Source organism: Acomys russatus, chromosome 4 (assembly GCF_903995435.1).
Source record: "Acomys russatus chromosome 4, mAcoRus1.1, whole genome shotgun sequence".
Taxonomy (NCBI): Eukaryota; Metazoa; Chordata; class Mammalia; order Rodentia; family Muridae; genus Acomys; species Acomys russatus.
In genome coordinates this window covers 11,623,249-11,642,767 of record NC_067140.1, presented here as the reverse complement: position 1 = coordinate 11,642,767, position 19,519 = coordinate 11,623,249, and the positions used below count along the sequence as shown (strand labels likewise).

General features: G+C 44.7%; 1 protein-coding gene across 1 annotated transcript in view; it reads left to right on the top strand.

Moving 5' to 3' along the window:
• Nucleotides 1-19,519, top strand: part of Ptprt (protein tyrosine phosphatase receptor type T) — a 1,134,114-nt gene that overhangs the window by 508,734 nt on the left and 605,861 nt on the right. Inside the window, exon 7 of the mRNA XM_051143721.1 lies at nucleotides 14,085-14,378. Coding sequence (XP_050999678.1) covers nucleotides 14,085-14,378 — 294 coding nt within the window. The remainder of the gene's footprint in view (nucleotides 1-14,084; nucleotides 14,379-19,519) is intronic.

The following is a 19,519-nucleotide window of genomic DNA, read 5'->3' as shown; positions in this document are numbered from 1 at the left end:
TTCTTCTTCTTCTTCTTCTTCTTCTTCTTCTTCTTCTTCTTCTTCTTCTTCTTCTTCTTCTTCTTCTTCTTCTTCTTCTTCTTCTTCTTCTTCTTCTTCTTCTTCTTCTTCTTCTTCTTATTATTATTATTATTATTTATTATGAGTATTTGAAAGGCAAGTCTCAAATCACAGTGGAGGCCTTTGGACAGTATCAGAAGTAGCCATATTTCTCACTGTTACTGAGGTACAGGTAGGAAACCAGCAAGATGGATGATGCAGCTGTGCGTCATGGTTTCTGGATGTCTGGGCAGATAGGGGTGGGGGGTGAATCACAGCAAAGGAGGCACTGTACGCAAAAGCTTTCGATATAGAAAACTGTGCTTGCTTAAGCTTGCATCTTTCCAATAACCGGCCCATGCAGTTTTATTGCAGAAGAAAACACCTTCCCAAGAGAGGGCATTGGGGAGTGGGGAAGGTACCTATTTCCTTACAGCTATTAAAAAAAAAAAAAAAAAGAACATCAAACATCAACTGTTGGTGTTAGTGGCCAGGTGTTTGGTTTAGTTTTGTGTTTTCGTGAGGCAGAGGGTCACTTCCATTGACAAGCCTGGCTTAGAACTTGCAGCAACCCCCCCCCCATTGATGTATGCCCCCCCAGTAGTGTTGGGATTGAAAGCGCTCACTTCCATGACCAGCTATCTGGTATTTTTTCTTCTTTTGCCATTGTCCTATTGTCCTATTGTCAATCATTTCACATACCAACTGCCATACACTTGGCCTGTATGAGGACATGCTACAGAGAAGGAAGCAGATGCTGTGACTACACATCAAGCAAGGTAGTCTTGCATTTGAGACTTTTTTTTATTTAAAATTTTAATTTTATTAATTTATTCAGATTACATCTCAATTGTTATCCCATCACTTGTCTACTCCCATTCTCCCTCCCTCCTGCTTTCACCCTATTCCCCTCCCCTAGGTCTATGACCGAGGGGACTCCCCTCTCCTATTATATGGTCATAGGCTATCAAGTCTCATCTTGGTAGCCTGCTTATTCTTTCTTTGAGTGTCATCAGGCCTTCCCATCAAGGGGAGGTGGTCAAATATGGGGCACCAGAGTTCATGTCAAAGTCAGTCCCCGCTCTCCACATAACTGTGGAGAATGTCCTGTTCATTGGGTAGATCAGAGTATTTTAATCAGCTTAAGTAGGTGGGACTTCATTTTCTTGTCTGAATTAGTTACAGTAGAATTTTGTACCCACAGATGTCTGTCTGAGAGAGACCTTTCCCAAAACTTCCATGGTATCTAATGAAAGTGTTAACCTTTTGTCACAAAATGGCTTGTTACAGCATTAGCTTAACCTGACTGAAAAGAAGGAGTCTCCTGACAGTGTGAGCTCTGTTCAGTCTAGTCTGTCTTAAGGTAGTTTCCTTTCTTTTTAAAAACAACTCTTTGAGAATTTCATAAAGGGCATTTTTAATATATTCACCCCTAACTCCTATGAGGCTCATCCCTGCCTCCCTAACCCACAATTTTATTTTTTCTTTCCCTTTCTCTTTTTTATTTTTATTAATTTTTAAAATTTATTTTATTAACTTATTCAGATTCTATTTCAATTGGTATCCCCTCATTTTTTATCTTCCCATTCCTCCCTCCCTCCCTTTTTCACCCTCTTCCTGTCCCGTAGGTCTGTGACAGAAGGGAACCTTTTCCCCCACCATAGTGTCACAGCCTATCAAGTCTCATCCTGGTAGCCTGCTTATCCTTTTTCTGGGTGCCACCAGGCCTCCTCACAAAGCAGAAATGGCCAAATATGGGGCACCAGAGTTGGACACTAGGCCAAAAGGGATGTCCAATGAAAGTCTTCACTTACCAGGAGATCATGATAGATGTGGGAAGTTCCCATTGGCACTCTAGGTGAGAGAAATATGGGAGGATGGGGAAATAGAAAGATCCAGAGAGTCCTAGAAACCCTCAAGAAAATCATCATGATGAGCAGATCTGATCCCAGGGGGGTCGGCTCAACGTACTGCACCAACCAAGGACAATACACGCAGTAAACATTGACCCCCTATTCAAATCTACCCGCCCTCCTTTTTAAAAATAAACCATCAGCCCCAGTTGGGTCTGCCCTTAAACTCATGGGTTTGGATTCATCCACTGGAGTGTGGTTTACCTACCTTGAGCCACACCTATAAAGAAAACTGACTCCCTTGCCCCAGAAGCTATCAACTGTCCATAGCTTCTCAATGAGGTCTGTGCCCTGATAAGCTCCATTCCCATTGCATGCTGGGATGCTGACTGGCATGATTGTGGGCAGGCAGCCACGGCTGTTGTATGTTCATGAGTGCTGTAGGCCTGTCTTGTCCAGAAGACCCTGTTTGCTTCTGGTCCTCCCTTACGCTTGCTTCTCTTTTGTGATGGGCCCTGAGCATTGTGGAGAGGATGTGGGGTTTAATCTTGTTTTCTAAGGTCTCATCTTAGAGTGAAAGGCTTTGTAACTGCTAGCTTTCTCATGGGGACTGGTTGCTGGCATACTGAAACTCTGCATCCTAGAAACTATGATATTGGTCATCCAAAGATGTGAACTGTCAAGTCATTTTTCCCTAAGGAGCCCAGTGGGTGGCGCTTTTCCTGTGTATGAGAGTGCTATTCTGTTGGATGTGCAAAAGGAACCTCTTCTCTGGCTCTGAAGTTCTGGGCACATTTCTGAGGAGCACTTCTCCTCCTCTTCTTCTTCTTCTTCTTCTTCTTCTTCTTCTTCTTCTTCTTCTTCTTCTTCTTCTTCTTTCTTCTCTCTTCTTCTCTCTTCTTCTCCTTCTCTTCTTCTTCTCCTCCTCCTCCTCTCCTCCTCTCCTCTCTCCTCCTCTTCTTCTTCTCTCTTCTCTCTCTCTCTCTCTCTCTCTCTCTCTCTCTCTCTCTCTCTCTCTCTCTCTCTCTCTCTCTCTCGGTAATGAGGATCACTCCTCTTCTCTCTCTGCGTGGTAATGCTACCCTTACATTAATGCTTGGGAGTGAAGACTTTTAGGCAGGTGCTTCTGTCCCAGTCTTGGTTCCATGAATGACAACTTATTTGACATTCATCTTGATAACTCTTCTTTTCAGAAGTGGATCTTCCCAGTTGTTTTCCATAGAGTTGCTGTGATAATAAAATCAATTAGCACCAGTGTCCTAAGTACATTGACAGGTGCCTACGAATGTCCAGTCTGTATGAGCTTTTATTGCTGTCATCCGAGTTATTATCATTTCCGGCTTCTCTATATCTCAGTGTTTCAAACAGGAAGGATGCAATGTGATGATTGACATTTTTTTAAAAATCCATTTCTGTTTTGTTTTGGTGGATAGCTATATATTTTTCTATATAAGTGGGGTTTTTCTTTAGTCATACATTTCAAAGCTATTCCTCTGTGAGCCTAAGCCCAAGCTGTATGATTAACTTTATCTAGATCTCTCCATGTTCTTCACAGTCTGAAAACTTGGGACTTTTTTTTTTCACCCGTGTTTCTGAAAATTGTTTTGTTCCAGTTTTTAAACATTTATTCTTCTCCCATACACTACATCCTGACTGCACTTTCCTCTCTCCCGACTCCTCCCAGTTCCTTCCTCTCAGCCTTCTCTCTCCATCCCCGGATCCATTCCTCTTCTGTTTCCTTTCAGAAAAGGGCAGGCCTCCCAGGGATATCACCCAAACACAGCATAACAAGTTACAAAAAGACCAGGCACAGGCCCTTATATCGTTTTCCCTCCCCGGCCTTGTTCTTCTCCAAGTTCTTCTACTCCTTAGACAGGTGTGCACATGTGACTCTCCGTAACGTCCCTCCTGATGTCTGCTCCTTGTCACTGTATGAACCGTGCCTCTTAAGAGAATTTATTAAATGCTTTCTAGCCACTTAAATAAGTCTTACATATTTAACTCTTCACTTTTAACCTTGTTGTAGTCAGGTTTTCGCTATGTAATTCACACCAGCCTGGAACCCACTGTGTTCCTGCCTCAGCCTTCCGACTACTGATACGTAAGTGTCTTTTGCCATCCCCAGCTAAGACATCAAATACTTATTCAACTTTGACCTTGTGCTGATTTTTCCTGGATCAAGAGATGCTTAAGACATTAGTAATGTACACCTCTGGATGCATTTGTGGGCTTTTCCACTTTTCCGGGGAAGTGTAAGTACAGAGGAAGGCCTACACTGAGTGTGAATGACAGCATCCATATTGGCTGGGGACCCATATGGGAAAACAAGAAGAAAGCCAATAATATCCTTTCATTCATATTCTCATTCCCTCTCTTCCCCTGTCTCTCTCTGTCTCCTGACACTGCTTGGTGTTTACTATGGCAGGACTACCTCTGCTCCCCCACCCACACATACTTCCTGATCGATGGTTACTTTGAGAGGAGTACCTCTGCTCGCCTATGCCCTCCCCACCATGATGGGCAGAAACATCCAGAATCCTGATCTAATATAAATCTCTCCCAATAGTTGTTTTGTTCAGTGTTCTGTCTTGGTGGCAAGTTCAAGATGAGAGACAAAGAATAACTCTAGTGGCACGCATTGCTATGATATGTTGGGATTCATGTGACCGGATTCAGAAACTGCAAGGCCCCATCCAGGGTGAGGAGGAGAAAGCTGGCCCACTGCTGACCCTGAAAGGCAGGGAAGAGTTGATGAATGCACAAGGAATCCCAGTGGTGCTAGCTAGAAAATTTAAATATTTCTGCAACTTATGTTGTAAAGCAGCTTTCCATGCTCACGGTGAGAAAACGAAAACCCACACAGATTAGGTGAACTGTATAAGGTCATGCCTATGGTTAGTGGAAGCAGGGCAAACATGATGTGGACTCAGGCTGCAGGGTAGCCCCCCTTCATCTTCTGATCCTCAATGCATTATTTTACACAGCAGTCCCGCATAAGCATCAGTCGCCTGTCCAATTACTACAGTGACTTTGAGCTTCTTTGCAGAAACCTCAGCGGTCCACACAACAAAAGTAGTTCTAAAGCAGATTTAAAAACAGAGGGGGTACATGGCTTAGTTAAGGGCAAAAAGAAAGGCACCCCAGTTGGATGAATGAAAAGTGATGATAGTACAACATCTTATCTCCCTGTGTACATACTGTTGGACCGATGGAGGGATACTCCGAAAACCAAATGAGCAAGAAGTCAAAATTAAGTGATAGTTCTGGTAGAGTAAAGAAGGCAATAGCAGATGCTGGAGGCCATGGTACCCCTATCTAAATCATATCGTTTCTCTGCACATTTAGTGACATCCCGTTTTCTTCAGAACATTTGATTATTTTTTCGAAGTAGACAATACACACACACACACACACACACACACACACACACACACCGATCCATCTTCAGCTATTTGAAGCACTTTTGCTCTCTGTAGGAGTTTCTGGGAGTCAAACTGTTACAAGTGCTCACAGCAGGGAAAAGAAAGACAGAATTGGTCTGAAGATTGCTGCCTGAGGATCAGGCTGAATTACATTAAGGGGTCACTCCATCATCTACACATCGAAGGAGAGCTTTGGCGTCTCGGGGGCAGCTGTAGCCCAGGGTTCGAGGGTGGCTCACGGCATCCTTTTCCTCAGTGGGCTTTGATGTCTAACCAGAGGGGGCTGAGGCCACTTTCCAAGTCAGGCTACAGCTCCCTAACAGTAGGGGATTTTTTCTTTCTTTCTCTTGCTTTGGTTCCAAACTTTGTGGGCAGGGATGCCATCAGGTGTCAGTCACTTGTCTTTGCATAGTGGATGCTGGGGTCAAGCAGCACTGATTGTGTTTTATGTGGGAAAGCTTCTGGTTGGGAGCAAGCAGTGTCTGACCAACTCAATACTCGAAAATGGATGAGAGCATCAAGATCTGATCATAAGGGTGGAAATGCTTGGAGATAAGTGACGTAAGGTTGAAGGCTCACCTCTTTTTAATACTAATGTTTTATTTTTAAGTGTGTGTGTATGTGTGTGTGTGTGTGTGTGTGTGTGTGTGTGTGTGTGTGTGTTTGCATGCACGCATGCTCAAGTGCATGCCGATGTGGGATTATGTGCACACGAATGCAGTTTATGTTAAGAACCCAGAGTTGCCAGGAGCCTTGGAGCTGGAGTTACAAGTGCCTGCAAGCTCCTCAACCTGAGTGCTGGGCATGGAAATTCAGGTTTTCAGGAAGAGCAGTATTGCTCTTAAATGCTGTGCCTTCCCTCATATAAGCCTCTTAGGATTCATTCCAAATAAATTTAGCAATGTGTCTCCCTGTGATTGACTGAAAATAAGTGATATTTTTGTTTGGTTTGTGATCCGTAAATATATTCGTGGTGTGTGTATGTGTGTGTGTGTGGGGGGGTGCACGTGCACACATGCACACATGTGTGCGTTCACATGTATGAAAGTCAGAGGACAACTTGAGGTGTCTGTTTTCCCCTCCACCTCATTGACAAGGGTCTCTTCTGTGGCTGTCTTGCTGAGCTGCAGCCTCCAAGTGAGCTGGCTCACGAGTGCCCAGGTGGTCTCCTGTGTCTGGCTCCCATCCTGCCAGAGGAGTTCAGGGTCTTCAGAGCTGAGACACGAGTATTTGCCTCTTTAACCTGAATTCTGTGGATTGAACGCAAGTCATCAGGCGTGTGCTGCAAGAACTCTGACCAGCTGTAGTTGTAGTTTCTCATAGTGCTTCAAGATACACAAAGACGGCTGTATTTTAAAGTTCATTTTGATGAGTGTTACTGTGCTGGTCAGGGTTTTGTCAACTTGACACAAGCTAGGGTCATCTGGAAAGAGGGAACATGCCTCCATCAGATTGGTCTGTGGGCATGTCTCTGGGGGGTATTTTCTTGGTTAATGATTGACGTGGTGGTCCTAGCCCACTGTGGGTGGGACGATCTCTGTGCAGGTGGCCCTGGGTTCTATAAAAAAGAACAAGTGGAGTGAGCCACTGGGAGCAAGCCAGGAAGCAGCTCCCCTTCATGGTTCCAGCCTTGAGGTTTGGCTTTGATGCCCTAAGTTATGTTCTGGAACTTTCAAGGTGGAATAATTTTTTTCCTCTGCAAGTTTCTCTCAGGCATGGTCTTTATCACAGCAATAGAAGGCAAACTAGGACAGTTACATAACCCCATTCAAGGTACAGAAAATTTCCAAACTCCAGAGTTTCCCTGATGACCTCTTCCAGGCAGTCAGCCACTAGAGGTAATAATATTCTTGTTTCTATTATTTAATTGTCTGAAGCAACATGTCTGGCGCTGCAGCATCTCAGGAATGTTTGTACAATGACTATTTGAGTCAATGAATAAATAGTTTTTGTTTGTTTGTTTGTGTTTTGGTTTTCGAGACAGGCTTTCTCTGTGTAGGCCTGGCTGTCCTGGACTCACTTTGTAGACCACTCTGGCCTCTAACTCGCAGAGATCCGCCTGCCTCTGCCTCCCAAGCACTTTTATTAAAGACATGTGCCACCATGCCCAGCAAGAGTAAATCTTCACAATGCACAGTTTTAGTTGTTGACCTGACTGGCTCTGAGTGGTTTCTGCTGAAGCAACACAGACTTAGGGGACCCCCAGGAATGTCTGACTCCAGTAGTCCTCTCCCGTAAAATTTCCCTGCAAGACCTTACCTGATCAATAAATCCCTCACAGGCTGTCCCCCTGCAGTATGACACACATCACAGTTTGTCATTGCCGCTTTTCTCAGCCCTGATACCCTCTAATTCCATGGCACAGTACCCATGTTTGTCTTCACCACTGGATTCCACATACAGACCATGTTAATTGGCAGTGAGACGCACAGGATTGTAGAAAACAGGATTTCTCTCACAGGAAACGTCTCTCTGCCAAGTTGTTCATCTCCAGACCCTGGTGAAATCCTTGCTTGAAAACATTTTCCTTTTTTAAAGATGGGGTCTTATGTATCCCAAACTTGTCTTGAACTCATTGTATATCTAAAGATGACCTTAAACTTCTGACCCTTCTGCCTCTACCTCTTGAGTCCTGGGCTTGTAGATATAGGCCCCTACATCCAATGTACATAGTGTGGGGGATTGAACTCATTGCTCTGTGCTAGATACACATGGAACAGTTGGACCTGCCATTTCTAGCCTTGGGAATACGCATCTGTCGAGGACTCCTACATAGTCTATGTGCTATGTCACAGGTCAGCCTTATGTCTCTGTGCTTTGGATGTGAGTATGTTGGGCGCATCACTCTCATGGGCCCTCAGCGTTTCCCGGGGCTTATTAACAAGGGTTGAGAGAGGAAAGCAATTAATCGCTAGAATTCATATGCCTCTGCTTCTTGCGGGCAGGTCAAGGTATTCAAGTTGATGAGACTCATCCTTGTTCTTTAGAAACCTTTGCCTGCTTGTCTTTACCTGAAGATTGGGAGTCTGGGAAACTGGAAATGCTAAATTGCAATCCCTTTCCTGGTTGTGTTTCCAGCCTCTGTTCCTGCAACAAAGGGTAGTCTGGAGTCTCAAAGGAGTGTAAAATAGGGACATGTGCTTGGTCCATAGATTCTTTTATGTTTCTTCCCCCCCCTCCTCCTCTTTTTCCTCCTCCTCCTCTTCTTCCTCCTCCTCCTCCTCCTTTTCCTCTCCTTTTTATTTATTTTGAGACACTGTTTCTCTATGTAGCCTTGGCATTCCCAGACTCACTTTGTAGACCAGGCTGGCCTTGAACTCACAGAGATCTACTTGCCTCTGCCTCCCCGAGCGCTGGGATTACAGGTCTGCACCGCCACGCCTGGATCGTTTCCTTCTATGTTCAATGCACGGACTTATACACGGGCTTCAGAGGTTTTGTTATTAATTAATTAATTAGTTTATTTTGCTGTTTTGACTAAATACCTAACAAAACAGCTAAAGGGTCGAAAGGTTTATTTTGCCTTTTTGTTTATGGGCCTCAGCCTATCAGAACAGGAAAGACATGGTGACGGGGACGTGAGACAGCTGGTCACATTGCATCTGCCCTCAGGAAGTAGAGGCATAGGAATTCTGGTGCCTAGCTGCTTTCCTCGCTCTGTCATTAATACGCCCCAGGACCCCAGCCGTCGCATAATCACTCACATTCATGGTAGGTCTTCCTTCAGCCAAACCTCTCTGGAAAGCTCCGGATAGATACCCACAGAAGTGTGTCTCATCTCCTGTGTGATTCTAAATCTGGCTAAGGTGTGGAGGAGGATTAGCTCTAATGGATATATTCACGCATTTCTGAAATAATGCACAGAACTCCAGGTAATGCACTTTTGTCCACTTCTCAGAAAAGCACTTAGAGTTTCTTATCAGATTTTTAGGGTCTCTGCTTTACTCAAAGTTAAGCACTGCTGGTATACACAATCTTTAACGATCCTTTTGGCTAACTCCATAAAGGTCTAAAATATAAAGTGAGAACAGGGTGGGCAGGAATCGAGACCTCAGCTTGAACTCTCTCCTTACCCATTTCTTTTAAAAGATCCATAGTGCCCTTGGGGACTCAATGACCTCTGAATGTTTCTGAGATTTTGGGAAGGCTGTCACCTCAGCTGGCCTTCAAGTCCCCGAGCATCTCTGCATAGTCTTATTGGAGAGTTTATTGAGAGTTTATTGATAAGAATCAATGCAAATATTTCTCTTTATTCAAAAATGATATATTGTTTGTTAACAAGATGGCCCTGTCCCTCATCTCTGCTTCTTTCTCCCTTTAACACTTGTATGCATGCTTTATAAATAATACCAATTTTAAACAGCATTTCTCTGAAAAGAGAAAAGTCCAGATTAAAAACTAAAAGCAATAGTCTAATGCCTTCAGATACAGGAAACAGGGAACACAGGTGAACTTACATGATCTATTTTTGGAAGGATGGAGGGGAGGGAGGGAGGGGAGAGAGAGAGAGAGAGAGAGAGAGAGAGAGAGAGAGAGAGAGAGAGAGAGAGAGAGAGAGAGAGAAATGAATATGCCTAGACTGCACATGAACTTGTGAACTTGCGAGCCATTTGAGATGGGGACATTTATACACCCAAGAAGTTGTTTCTGATTGTACTTGTACCTGCCGTTAGAAATACGTGCAAAGCGAGTAAATGCTTGGAAAGATTAATACTGTATTTTCTTTCTGGTGGTCAGAAATTGAAAACTGCTAATGCCTGAAATAGGAGAGCAGTAAACCATGGTAGGAAGTCGATGGGCGAGCTTGATGAAGCCACTGCTCAGCCCCCACGGCAGCGGAGTGGGTTGCTCTTCATCCTGCCCAGAGCCGGTCTGTGAATAATTATATTAGGGAATTAGGCAGAGTCATCACGGAGCTACAGAATATCCCCCTTGAGGCTACATTGGAGACTGATGGGAGCTCCTGAGGGTTGATAATGGCCATTGGAGGCTCTATATATTTAAAATGCACAAAGGATGAGTCCAGAAATTATCTGCCTGCCAACTTAACTTCTCTACCTGGAACAAATTATCCCAAAATCAATTTGCAAACACCTTTGAGATAACAAGGTCTTGAGTAATAACCTCCATGGCTTTGTAAAGAAAAGCACCTAGCTTGACTAATCTGCTTAATTCCCTTCTCTGACCAAATGGCGAGCTGTAATAGAGGCTAGCTGAAGCTGTCCCTCAAGATGTACTTCGAGTCACACTGAGAGCATATTGTCCACTCCTGTTTTATAGCAAATTATCCTGCTTCTGGAGAATCTTTAATGCTAGGTAATTAATTAAAAGAAAAACACAGAATGAGCCCCTATCCCGAAGTCTCTACTTGAGTTCCAAACTAAACCCAGGCCTTTGTTTGCTCATCGGTGTAGGCAGAGACTCGCCCCAGTATGGCGTCCTTAAATAAAGTGCCACCCACCTTCTCACCCACCATCTCTCCATTCTGCTGGAGGATTCAAGGTCTCGTACATTCCTCTTGACAGGTCTTTGGTTTTTGGTCATAAAACAATATCAGACTCAGACAAGAAGACCTGAAGTCATTTGCATAGAGATGTCTGTGGCAGAGTTATTTACCGTGGCCGAACTTAGATCAACCCATACGTCCACAATCGGAGAATAACTACCATCATAAATTGATAGTTATTCAGTGCCCAGAAGAGACAGTAGCCCCTTTGTAGCATGTGACTGGAGGTATTAGGATACTTAATAGTGAGGGAAACAAAACGCATCTACATCTGGCCTATGTGTCATTGAAACTAGAGGAAAAGGTGTAAGTGTATGAATAAGGACTGGATGGAACGTGCAGACATTCCCAAGGCCATTATTGTTGCCTGCTAAGAGAGGAGATGGAACGTGCAGACATTCCCAAGGCCATTATTGTTGCCTGCTAAGAGAGGAGATGGAATGTGCAGACATTCCCAAGGCCATATTATTGTGGCCTGCTAAGAGAGGAGATGCTTTCCCTGTTTTTCCTTTGGGATTGTTGTTCCACTTCTGTGTTTGTCACAGGTAAAAGTGATGAACATACCAAGTTTGTTTTAAAACAAAAACAAACAAAGAAAACGGGCATGGGTGTGTTGGAGAGATCTCACTGGTTAAGAATCCTTCCTTGCAGAGAGATGATGTTCAGTTCCCAGCACCCACATCAGGCAGCTCACAAGTTCCTGTAACTCCAAGCCGAAGAGATCTGATATGTCCTCTTCTGGACACTGCAGGCACCTGCACTCATCTGTAAACACTCACACACTTGTGGACAATCAAAAATAAAATAAATCCTTTGGATTATGTGTTGCATCTCAGAGTCCTCATGCCTGAAAGAAGTGACTCTCCCTCTCCCAGTAGATAGCATGTCTCTCAGATATGGGTAGTACTCTATGGGCTCCTCCCACATCTGTGGGCTCCTCCCACATTCATGAGCTTCTCCCACCTCTATAAGCTCCTCCCACCTCTATAAGCTCCTCCCACATCTATGAGCTCCTCCCACATCTATGAACTCCTCCCACATCTATGGGTTTCTCCCACATCCATGATGGGATTTTGGTTGCTCTGGTGCAAGTCCTATGAAAATAACATGCAAGTATGAATATTAAACAAAATACTTAAATTTTAAAAGATTTATTCATTTTATTTTATGTGTATGGATGTTTAAACTGAGTGTGTGTGTAACACTTGTATGCCTGGTGTCCCTGGATGTTAGAAGAAGGCATCAGATCCCCCTCAGTTCCTCTCAAGCTCCGGGTAAAATATTTTCCAGGAAATAAAATGAATCCTGAAAAAAAATCTTAAAAGAAACAAATGGCCTGTAATCCCTAAATTTGGATGGACAAGACAAGAGAATCTGTCATTTGAGGCCAGCCTGGGCTACATAAGGAGTCTGAGGCTAGCCTGGCCTACATATGGAGACCCTGCAGGGGTCGTAGGTTTCTTTATCCCACTTGCACTGCTCTGGAGTTTGGTTGGGCCTCTTTGGTTAAGTATATATTGCCTAAGTAAGGTGCCACATAGATCAGTTAGCAGGTAACTAGGTAACCCATTGTAACCTGTCCTTTAGCCTTTCATTCCTGCTGGGCTCCTGCTGGCCCAGGACACTCTGCTGGCAGGCACCTGTCAGGGCCATGGAGAAGCCATGGAGCTGCATCATCCTTTCCCTATCTGTGTTCCTACCAGCATCTGTGGTGGAACCAACTGAAAGTCTCATCCTGACGACTAGTTCTCATCACATCCAAAGGTTCCATGTAAACTGCCTTGGTAGGAAATCTATCAATAGTTTCACAGAGCTACCTACTAACCATGACAAAATGTCCCCAGTGGTTCAACAATGTCAGTGATATCTTGGGATTAGCCATCAGCTATCTAATGGGTCCTTATAGGAGGGACTTTATGGCTGGTATTGTAAACCTATCCAGCTACCCATGGCAGATAAGATCATGAACTCTAGAGAAGAAGCTGCTACACTCCTACAGCCACAACTTCTAGACCAGCGCAGTGCCTAACTCTATTCTACAGACTTATTTTTATGCCCACAGCTACGTTTAGCTCTCACATCCTATCAAAGGAAACACTTTTGGCGGCAGATGGAGATGATCCGTTACTATTGCTGTCATGAAACACCACGACCAAAGCAAGTTGGGAGGAAAGGGATTACTTGCCTCACACTTCCACACCGTAGTTCATCAATGAAGAAAGTCAAGACAGGAACTCAAACATGACAGGAACCTGGAGGCAGGAGCTGATGCAGAGGCCATAGAGGGGTGCTGCTTCCTGGCTTGCTCTTGTGGCTTGCTCAGTGTGTTTTCTTATAGAACTCAGGGCTGCCAGTCAGGGATTGGCTCTGCCCACAATGGACTGGGCCCTCCCACAGCATTGGGACCACAGCATTGATTAAGAAAATGCCCTTCAGGCTTACCTGTTGTCACTTGAGTTTTTGGGAGGCATTTTTAAAATTGAGGATCCTTCCTCTCTGATGACTCTAGCTTATGTCAAGTTGACATAAAACAAACCAGCACACCCACAATTGATAAACTGCAGAGAACAACGGACCATGGGTATACAGCCCAGTTGTTAAATCTACCCATAACACGACCCTATAAGTAAGGCTTAGAGTAGATCATTGACAAGGAGGTGCAATGTTGTAAGAGCCACAGGATGAGGGCATCTGTTGTGAGACAGTGTCTTCTATATTTGAGAAAGCTGCACCGATGATATCTCAGTAATGTGGTCCCCTAAATCAATACCCACATAATGACAATACCAGATGATAGGCTAGCATGGATGAGAGAAAAAAATATCACAAGACTCCACCCCTAAATGAAGAACTACAATCAGGCAGCTAATGGCTGCTAAGCGAGGGAGAACCAACTCTTGACAGGTGATGCAATCTCAACCAGTCATCCTTAACACATATTCACACAAGTAAGACTAAATGGGAAAACACACACACACACACACACACACACACACACACACACACACACGTGCAAATGTGTAACATACTGTAAGTGGAGGTCAGGGACAACTTTCAGGAGTCAGTTCTTTTCTTCCACCACGTGGGTCCTGCAGACCCATCTCAGGATGATGTCATGGTTGGCAGCAAGCTTCTTTGCCTGCTCAGCCGTCTTGACAGCCCTCTATGGTTTTGTTGAGTTTGGCCACTTTTCTTTACATGCTTAGATTCTACTTTGTAAACAACCGAAGACTGAAATGTCTTTGCTTGCTTGCTTTCTTACAGAGCCTCCCACGCCCATCGCTCCCCCAGAACTGCTGGCGGTGGGGGCCACCTACCTGTGGATTAAGCCAAACGCCAACTCCATTATTGGAGACGGCCCCATCATTCTGAAGGAGGTAGAATACCGCACCACCACGGGTACCTGGGCCGAGACCCACATCGTGGACTCTCCCAACTACAAGCTCTGGCATCTGGACCCTGACGTGGAGTACGAGATCAGAGTGCTACTCACACGACCAGGCGAGGGGGGCACAGGACCACCCGGACCTCCCCTCACCACCAGGACCAAGTGTGCGGGTAAGGACATCCCTTCAGACCTTGTGCTGTTCTGCTGACTGGCCCTCCTCCTGCCTTTTTGGGCATGGGCCCTTCCTGGTTTCTCTGGTGTAAATCTGCTTCCTTTTATGGAAAGGCACTCAGCTCTGGCTGTGATTCTAAGAACCTTCTGCCTTTGGTCAATTCATGGAGATTCTCATGGTATTGACAGTATTTCTGATGGGACACTGGCTCCATCATCGTGAGGAATCCCAGTGCCATTGCATGTCTTTGAGGGGTCTTGGTTCTGTGTATCTGAGGGATCCTGCTTCTGACTGTACCCCTCAGTTCTCATCCCTGCAGGCTTCTGGTTCGGTTTGTGTATTTAATATACATAGTTTGTTTGGCCTGTGACCCCTGGATCTGATTGTTGCCCTGGTGGTTCCTGGTTGTTTCTGAGGAGATCGTACCACCAGCTACAATCTTTACAGCTTCCTGACTCTGACAGTGTCTCAGAACTGACTCTGAAATTGCTTTTGTCCTTCAGAACCTCCTGACTCCATGTCCTCTTGGGTGATCTTGGTTTCTGCCTAAGAGTCTGACTTAGCACAGTCTCTCTGGGGGCCCCTGGATTCTACCTTAACTGTGGGTTTCTGGCTCCAGCTGTTTCCCAGATGTTCCTGTTGTGAGTGTGACCGCGAGGGTTCTCTGCATACAACTATACCCCATGGGCCTTTGGGCTGTTGCCTGTTGGCTAACATTGCATCTCTGAATGGAAGTAATTTAATTAAAGGAGACTGGTGTTCATTTTTCTAAGACTCACATTATCTTCTTATCACCCTCAAATGCCATGCCCTGCAAGTTCCATGTATACACAAAGGGAGAGAGAGAGTCGGTACTTTCTTATTTTAATCAAGCTCACTGAATTGGCCAGTGGTACAACCAGGGTCTACACTCTGGTTTTGTGGCTACAGAGCTCTGGGTCTTTGGTTACACCATGACAAATAGAGAGATGTGTGCCACTGCTATACTGAGCTCAGGGCCGCTCTACAGCTATGGTGTGGGGCTTAGTGAAGCATCTAGCATGGACTTCAGAGGGAAAATTAGCCAAAGATGTTCCTGAGGTGGGAGAAAAGAACCCATAAGTGCAGAAACATGGGGTACAGCTGAGTATGTTGTATGAGGCGTGTTATAACGTGAAAGCTGTGCCCTAACATTATTGCCCTTTGGTGTATTGTGGATGAAGACCACAGAGCTTAGGAGGTAACCGGGGGTAGAGGTACTCCTCACATCCTTAATGACACATAAACATCAGAGCACAACTTTAGACAACAAGTGGACCAGAACCTGCAAAACACTATAATGTAGATAGCAAATACCTTAAGAAAAGCTCAATATTGCTTTTATAAGGTACAGGTTGCAGCCTGTGAGTCCTAGAAAGCAGGAAGAAGCCATCTGAAATACATGGACAGGAACCTCCAGCTACTGGAGGGGTTTATGTGTGGGAGTGCAGGTGTGTGCTCCTGTATGTGAGCATGTGCATGAGTGCATGCATGTGCATGCATGTGTGAATGTGTGCACGCATGCGTGTGGCTCAGCTTTTGTACTTCATTTATAGCTCCTGTGAGCACAGTCACATATAAGCAGATGTAACATTTGCTCTGTGCTTACATTGTGCCCTCATAGATCAATTGTTTTGGAACAAACTTGAGTATCCAGTTGTTTTTGAACCAATTTGAGCGTTAGAGCCGAATTGATAGCAGCCACTCTCAAGTGCGTCAGAAGTGCGCCTGATGGTGTAGAGGCCAAGGCTCACGTGCACCAGGCCTATTCCTTTGGAAGTTATTGAGCCACTGTGATGAAGAGGGAATCCATTTTCCCAATGATTTTTTCCAAACAGGTCTTTGGTAAGATTCCTCACTGAAACCTGGTTATGAAGCTGACTGCTTTCAAAGGACGTTAGGGTTCATTATTAAGCCAGGTGATACCGCAACTCTGCAATGTAACAGTCATCTATAAAAATAATTGATTTGAACCAGTTGATGGGACTTCTCTTTTTCCACAAGGTAAATGTCAGGGTTTGGAGGGGTTTTGATCTTTAGAAATGATATTCAAAGCACTTTCAAAGCCCCCGTGGACTTATTTGCTCATGATCATATAATGCAGTTAGAAATTCAATCGTGAGATGATCATCTCAATAAAAATTTATAACCTATTGCAAACAGTTGCCACGGCTGTATAATGGATTTTACATGTAACAGACACAATGGCCTGACTATCACTATAAAATTTTTGAGTTGAAATGTTGTTTGTGGTATTATATTTCCAGAAGTGTTGGTGTTTGAGCAAGTTAGACTTAAATCTCAAATAACCTACATTCTAAAAATTGTGTCATAAAGAAAACAATCTTTTCCCCATCATCACTGATGGCAGAATGTTCTTTGCTTCATAATTAATTTTTAAGAGAATCCAGGGCTGGTGGCCATTTGTAGATGCTCTTTATTACCATTGGTATTTGGAGTTTTCTCCCCTTTCCCTATTCTATTATTAATCACACTGGAAATGTACTCATTATTTTGCAAAACAGAGAATGAGAGAGTGCAGAGTGTGGAAAGTATAATTTCTGCCCAGAGGAATTCACAGACTGTGTAAAGATTCTAGAAAAATAGAAAAAGGGATAAGATTTAAACATGAAGCTTGGGCATTGAAATAGTGTGCTTTGCGGAGTAAGACAGGGTCAGCAAGCAAACAACAGTGTCTGTAGAGGCATCCAGAGCAATATTTCTCAGTGTGAGATCTCTGGACCAGGTGCATCAGTATTGCTAGTGACTAAACACTTTTGTTTACCTCAAGTCTTACATTGAAACCTAGGTCCCCACGAGATGGTTAGGAGATGGAGCCTTTGGAGGGGCTAGGTTGCAGGTAGATTTGCACCAATATGAATGAGACCCCAGAGTTCTCTCTTCCTCATTTACCATGTGAGGGCACAATGAGGAGATGGGTCTATGAGCCAGCAAACAGGCCTTTACCAGGACTGGAAAAAAGCAAATTTCTGTTGTCTATAAACAACCCACTCGATGGTATTGTGTTATAGCAACCCCAAAGGATTAGGTTCTTAATTCATTAAGAAGTAAGTATACCCAGACCTAGTCTCCCCTCACCTAGTGAGTTGGTAAGTACAAGAGGGAAGCCTAGCCACCAGAAGTCCTGGCCCATGTGGCGTTACATACAAACAGAAGCCACTGTGGCCCGCTGGCTTGCCCTCTGGAGGTGGACCTGCTGGTGGTGTGACTTGATCTTCAGTCTACTCTGAGGCGGGGGGGGGGGGGGTCTACCGGAGTTCAGAGCACACTTTCAGCTAGGTATACCATAGACAGATTCACAGGGGTCTTTAAATGTGGGGATGGGAGAAGGAGGGCTAAGGTGACATCTCAGGCTTGTGGCATATGTGGTTGACATAGGAGAGGGAAGACCACACTCTGAGATGGGAAATGATGAAGATGTTTAAGGAGTGCGTGTGACGTGTTTAGAGGAAGATGGATAACAATGGGGATATGTTTCTCTGGAGATTAAGAAGTTTTAGCTTTGTCCATGAGGACTTCACCAACTTCCCCTGACATTAGGATACAGGGTTACCTTAGTGCTAATAAAATCAGTTCAGTTCTCCCCACTGTCATGCTGTCTTCCTCAAATGCTTCATTCAAGTTTAATTCATCATTTTGTTTCTGTATCTCATTTTAATCATTCATCATTCTCCCTGAGATAAAGGCCTGGGGGCAAAGACATTGATGTCTATCAAAGTGTTTGGAGAAGCTCAAAATGCTCTTTAGAGGCCTGCAATGAAACGAATCGCTGTCCGTTGGTGGTGTTATGGATGCTATTGTTGTGAGCTGTTACGTACAGACAAGATGGCCGGCCTCTTCGCTTCAGGACTAGCAGACTAGCACCCATCAAGAAAGTGGGCCATGGTCTCTCGCTCTTCTTCACCCCTGGGGAACCCCATTTCAGAACACGATATTCACAGTTCAGTCTGCATTCTGGGCCTTTAAAAAAACACTAGAAGATTGGGTGTTTTCTTCTAGCATATCCCAGACTGCAGGCATGTAGGAAGCGATGGGGAGGCGGGTGCGGGCTAGGGATGCGGCACTGTGGGCAGTTAGTTCACTTTGAACCTTGCGTCTAAAAGGAAAGCCACACTGTCCCCAGGGACCATTTCTCTAAAGAAGCACCTGAGCAATCACTGTTCTCTCTACCCAGTGTTAACTTAATTGCCATAGAACTCAGCTTAGGCCACACACAGGAAAAGCCCTTTAGATTCCAAGTACAGACAGTTGGGCATTGTGGAACACATCTGTGATCCCAGCACATCAGAGTCTGTGGCAAATAAGGGTCAGCCTGGGCTATTTAGAAATGCCTTGTATCAAAATAAGAAAAAAGTCTCACTAGGAGGTAGGTGCCTGCACTAATATTTGGAGTTTGTCAAGAGCCCTGAAGGGGGCAGCACCGAGGAAGGTTACCAAAGCCATTAACTGTGAAAAGCGAGAGGCTCCTTACTGACTCTGCCTGGCTCTGCTGCTCCGCCGCAGATAGCAGTTTTAACAGCCTCACCTCCAGCTCACTGGTGTCCACAAAATGTCATTGGACACTATACAGAAATACTGGGCCACACTGTCACCCAAGATCCGGCTCCCACGAAACACCCACACGTAGACCTTGGTTTCTGTCTCTACAAGGATTTCTTTTCTCTTCTCCCCTTGGAACCTCTCCCCTCCTTACTCAAATCCCACCTTGAAGCAGAGCCCAGGCAGTTCTCCTTACACCCCTGTTATAGGTCCCCAAAACCATCCAGTAAGCTGAGTGATCTCCCCTCCCTCACAGCATTGCTGGTTCCTGCAAATCAAAGACCTACTGCCTGGGAGCCCTGAGCATCATCGCGGTCCAGGAAAATTAAAGTCTCCCAAGTGCAAACTCACTTTGTGTGGTCAGAGTTGCCCGCTCTGCTGCAGATTTGAAGGGCTCACTTTCCATTCCCTTTACCCGAGGGCTGATTGCAGGTTATATTTTATTTACATATTTATGGGTTTCTACTTGAAATCATATGTGTCTCCTTCTCTGTTTTCTCCAGAGGGATAAAAAGGAGGAATTCAAATTGCTGAGCTCAATGAAGTGAGAGTAGTCATCGG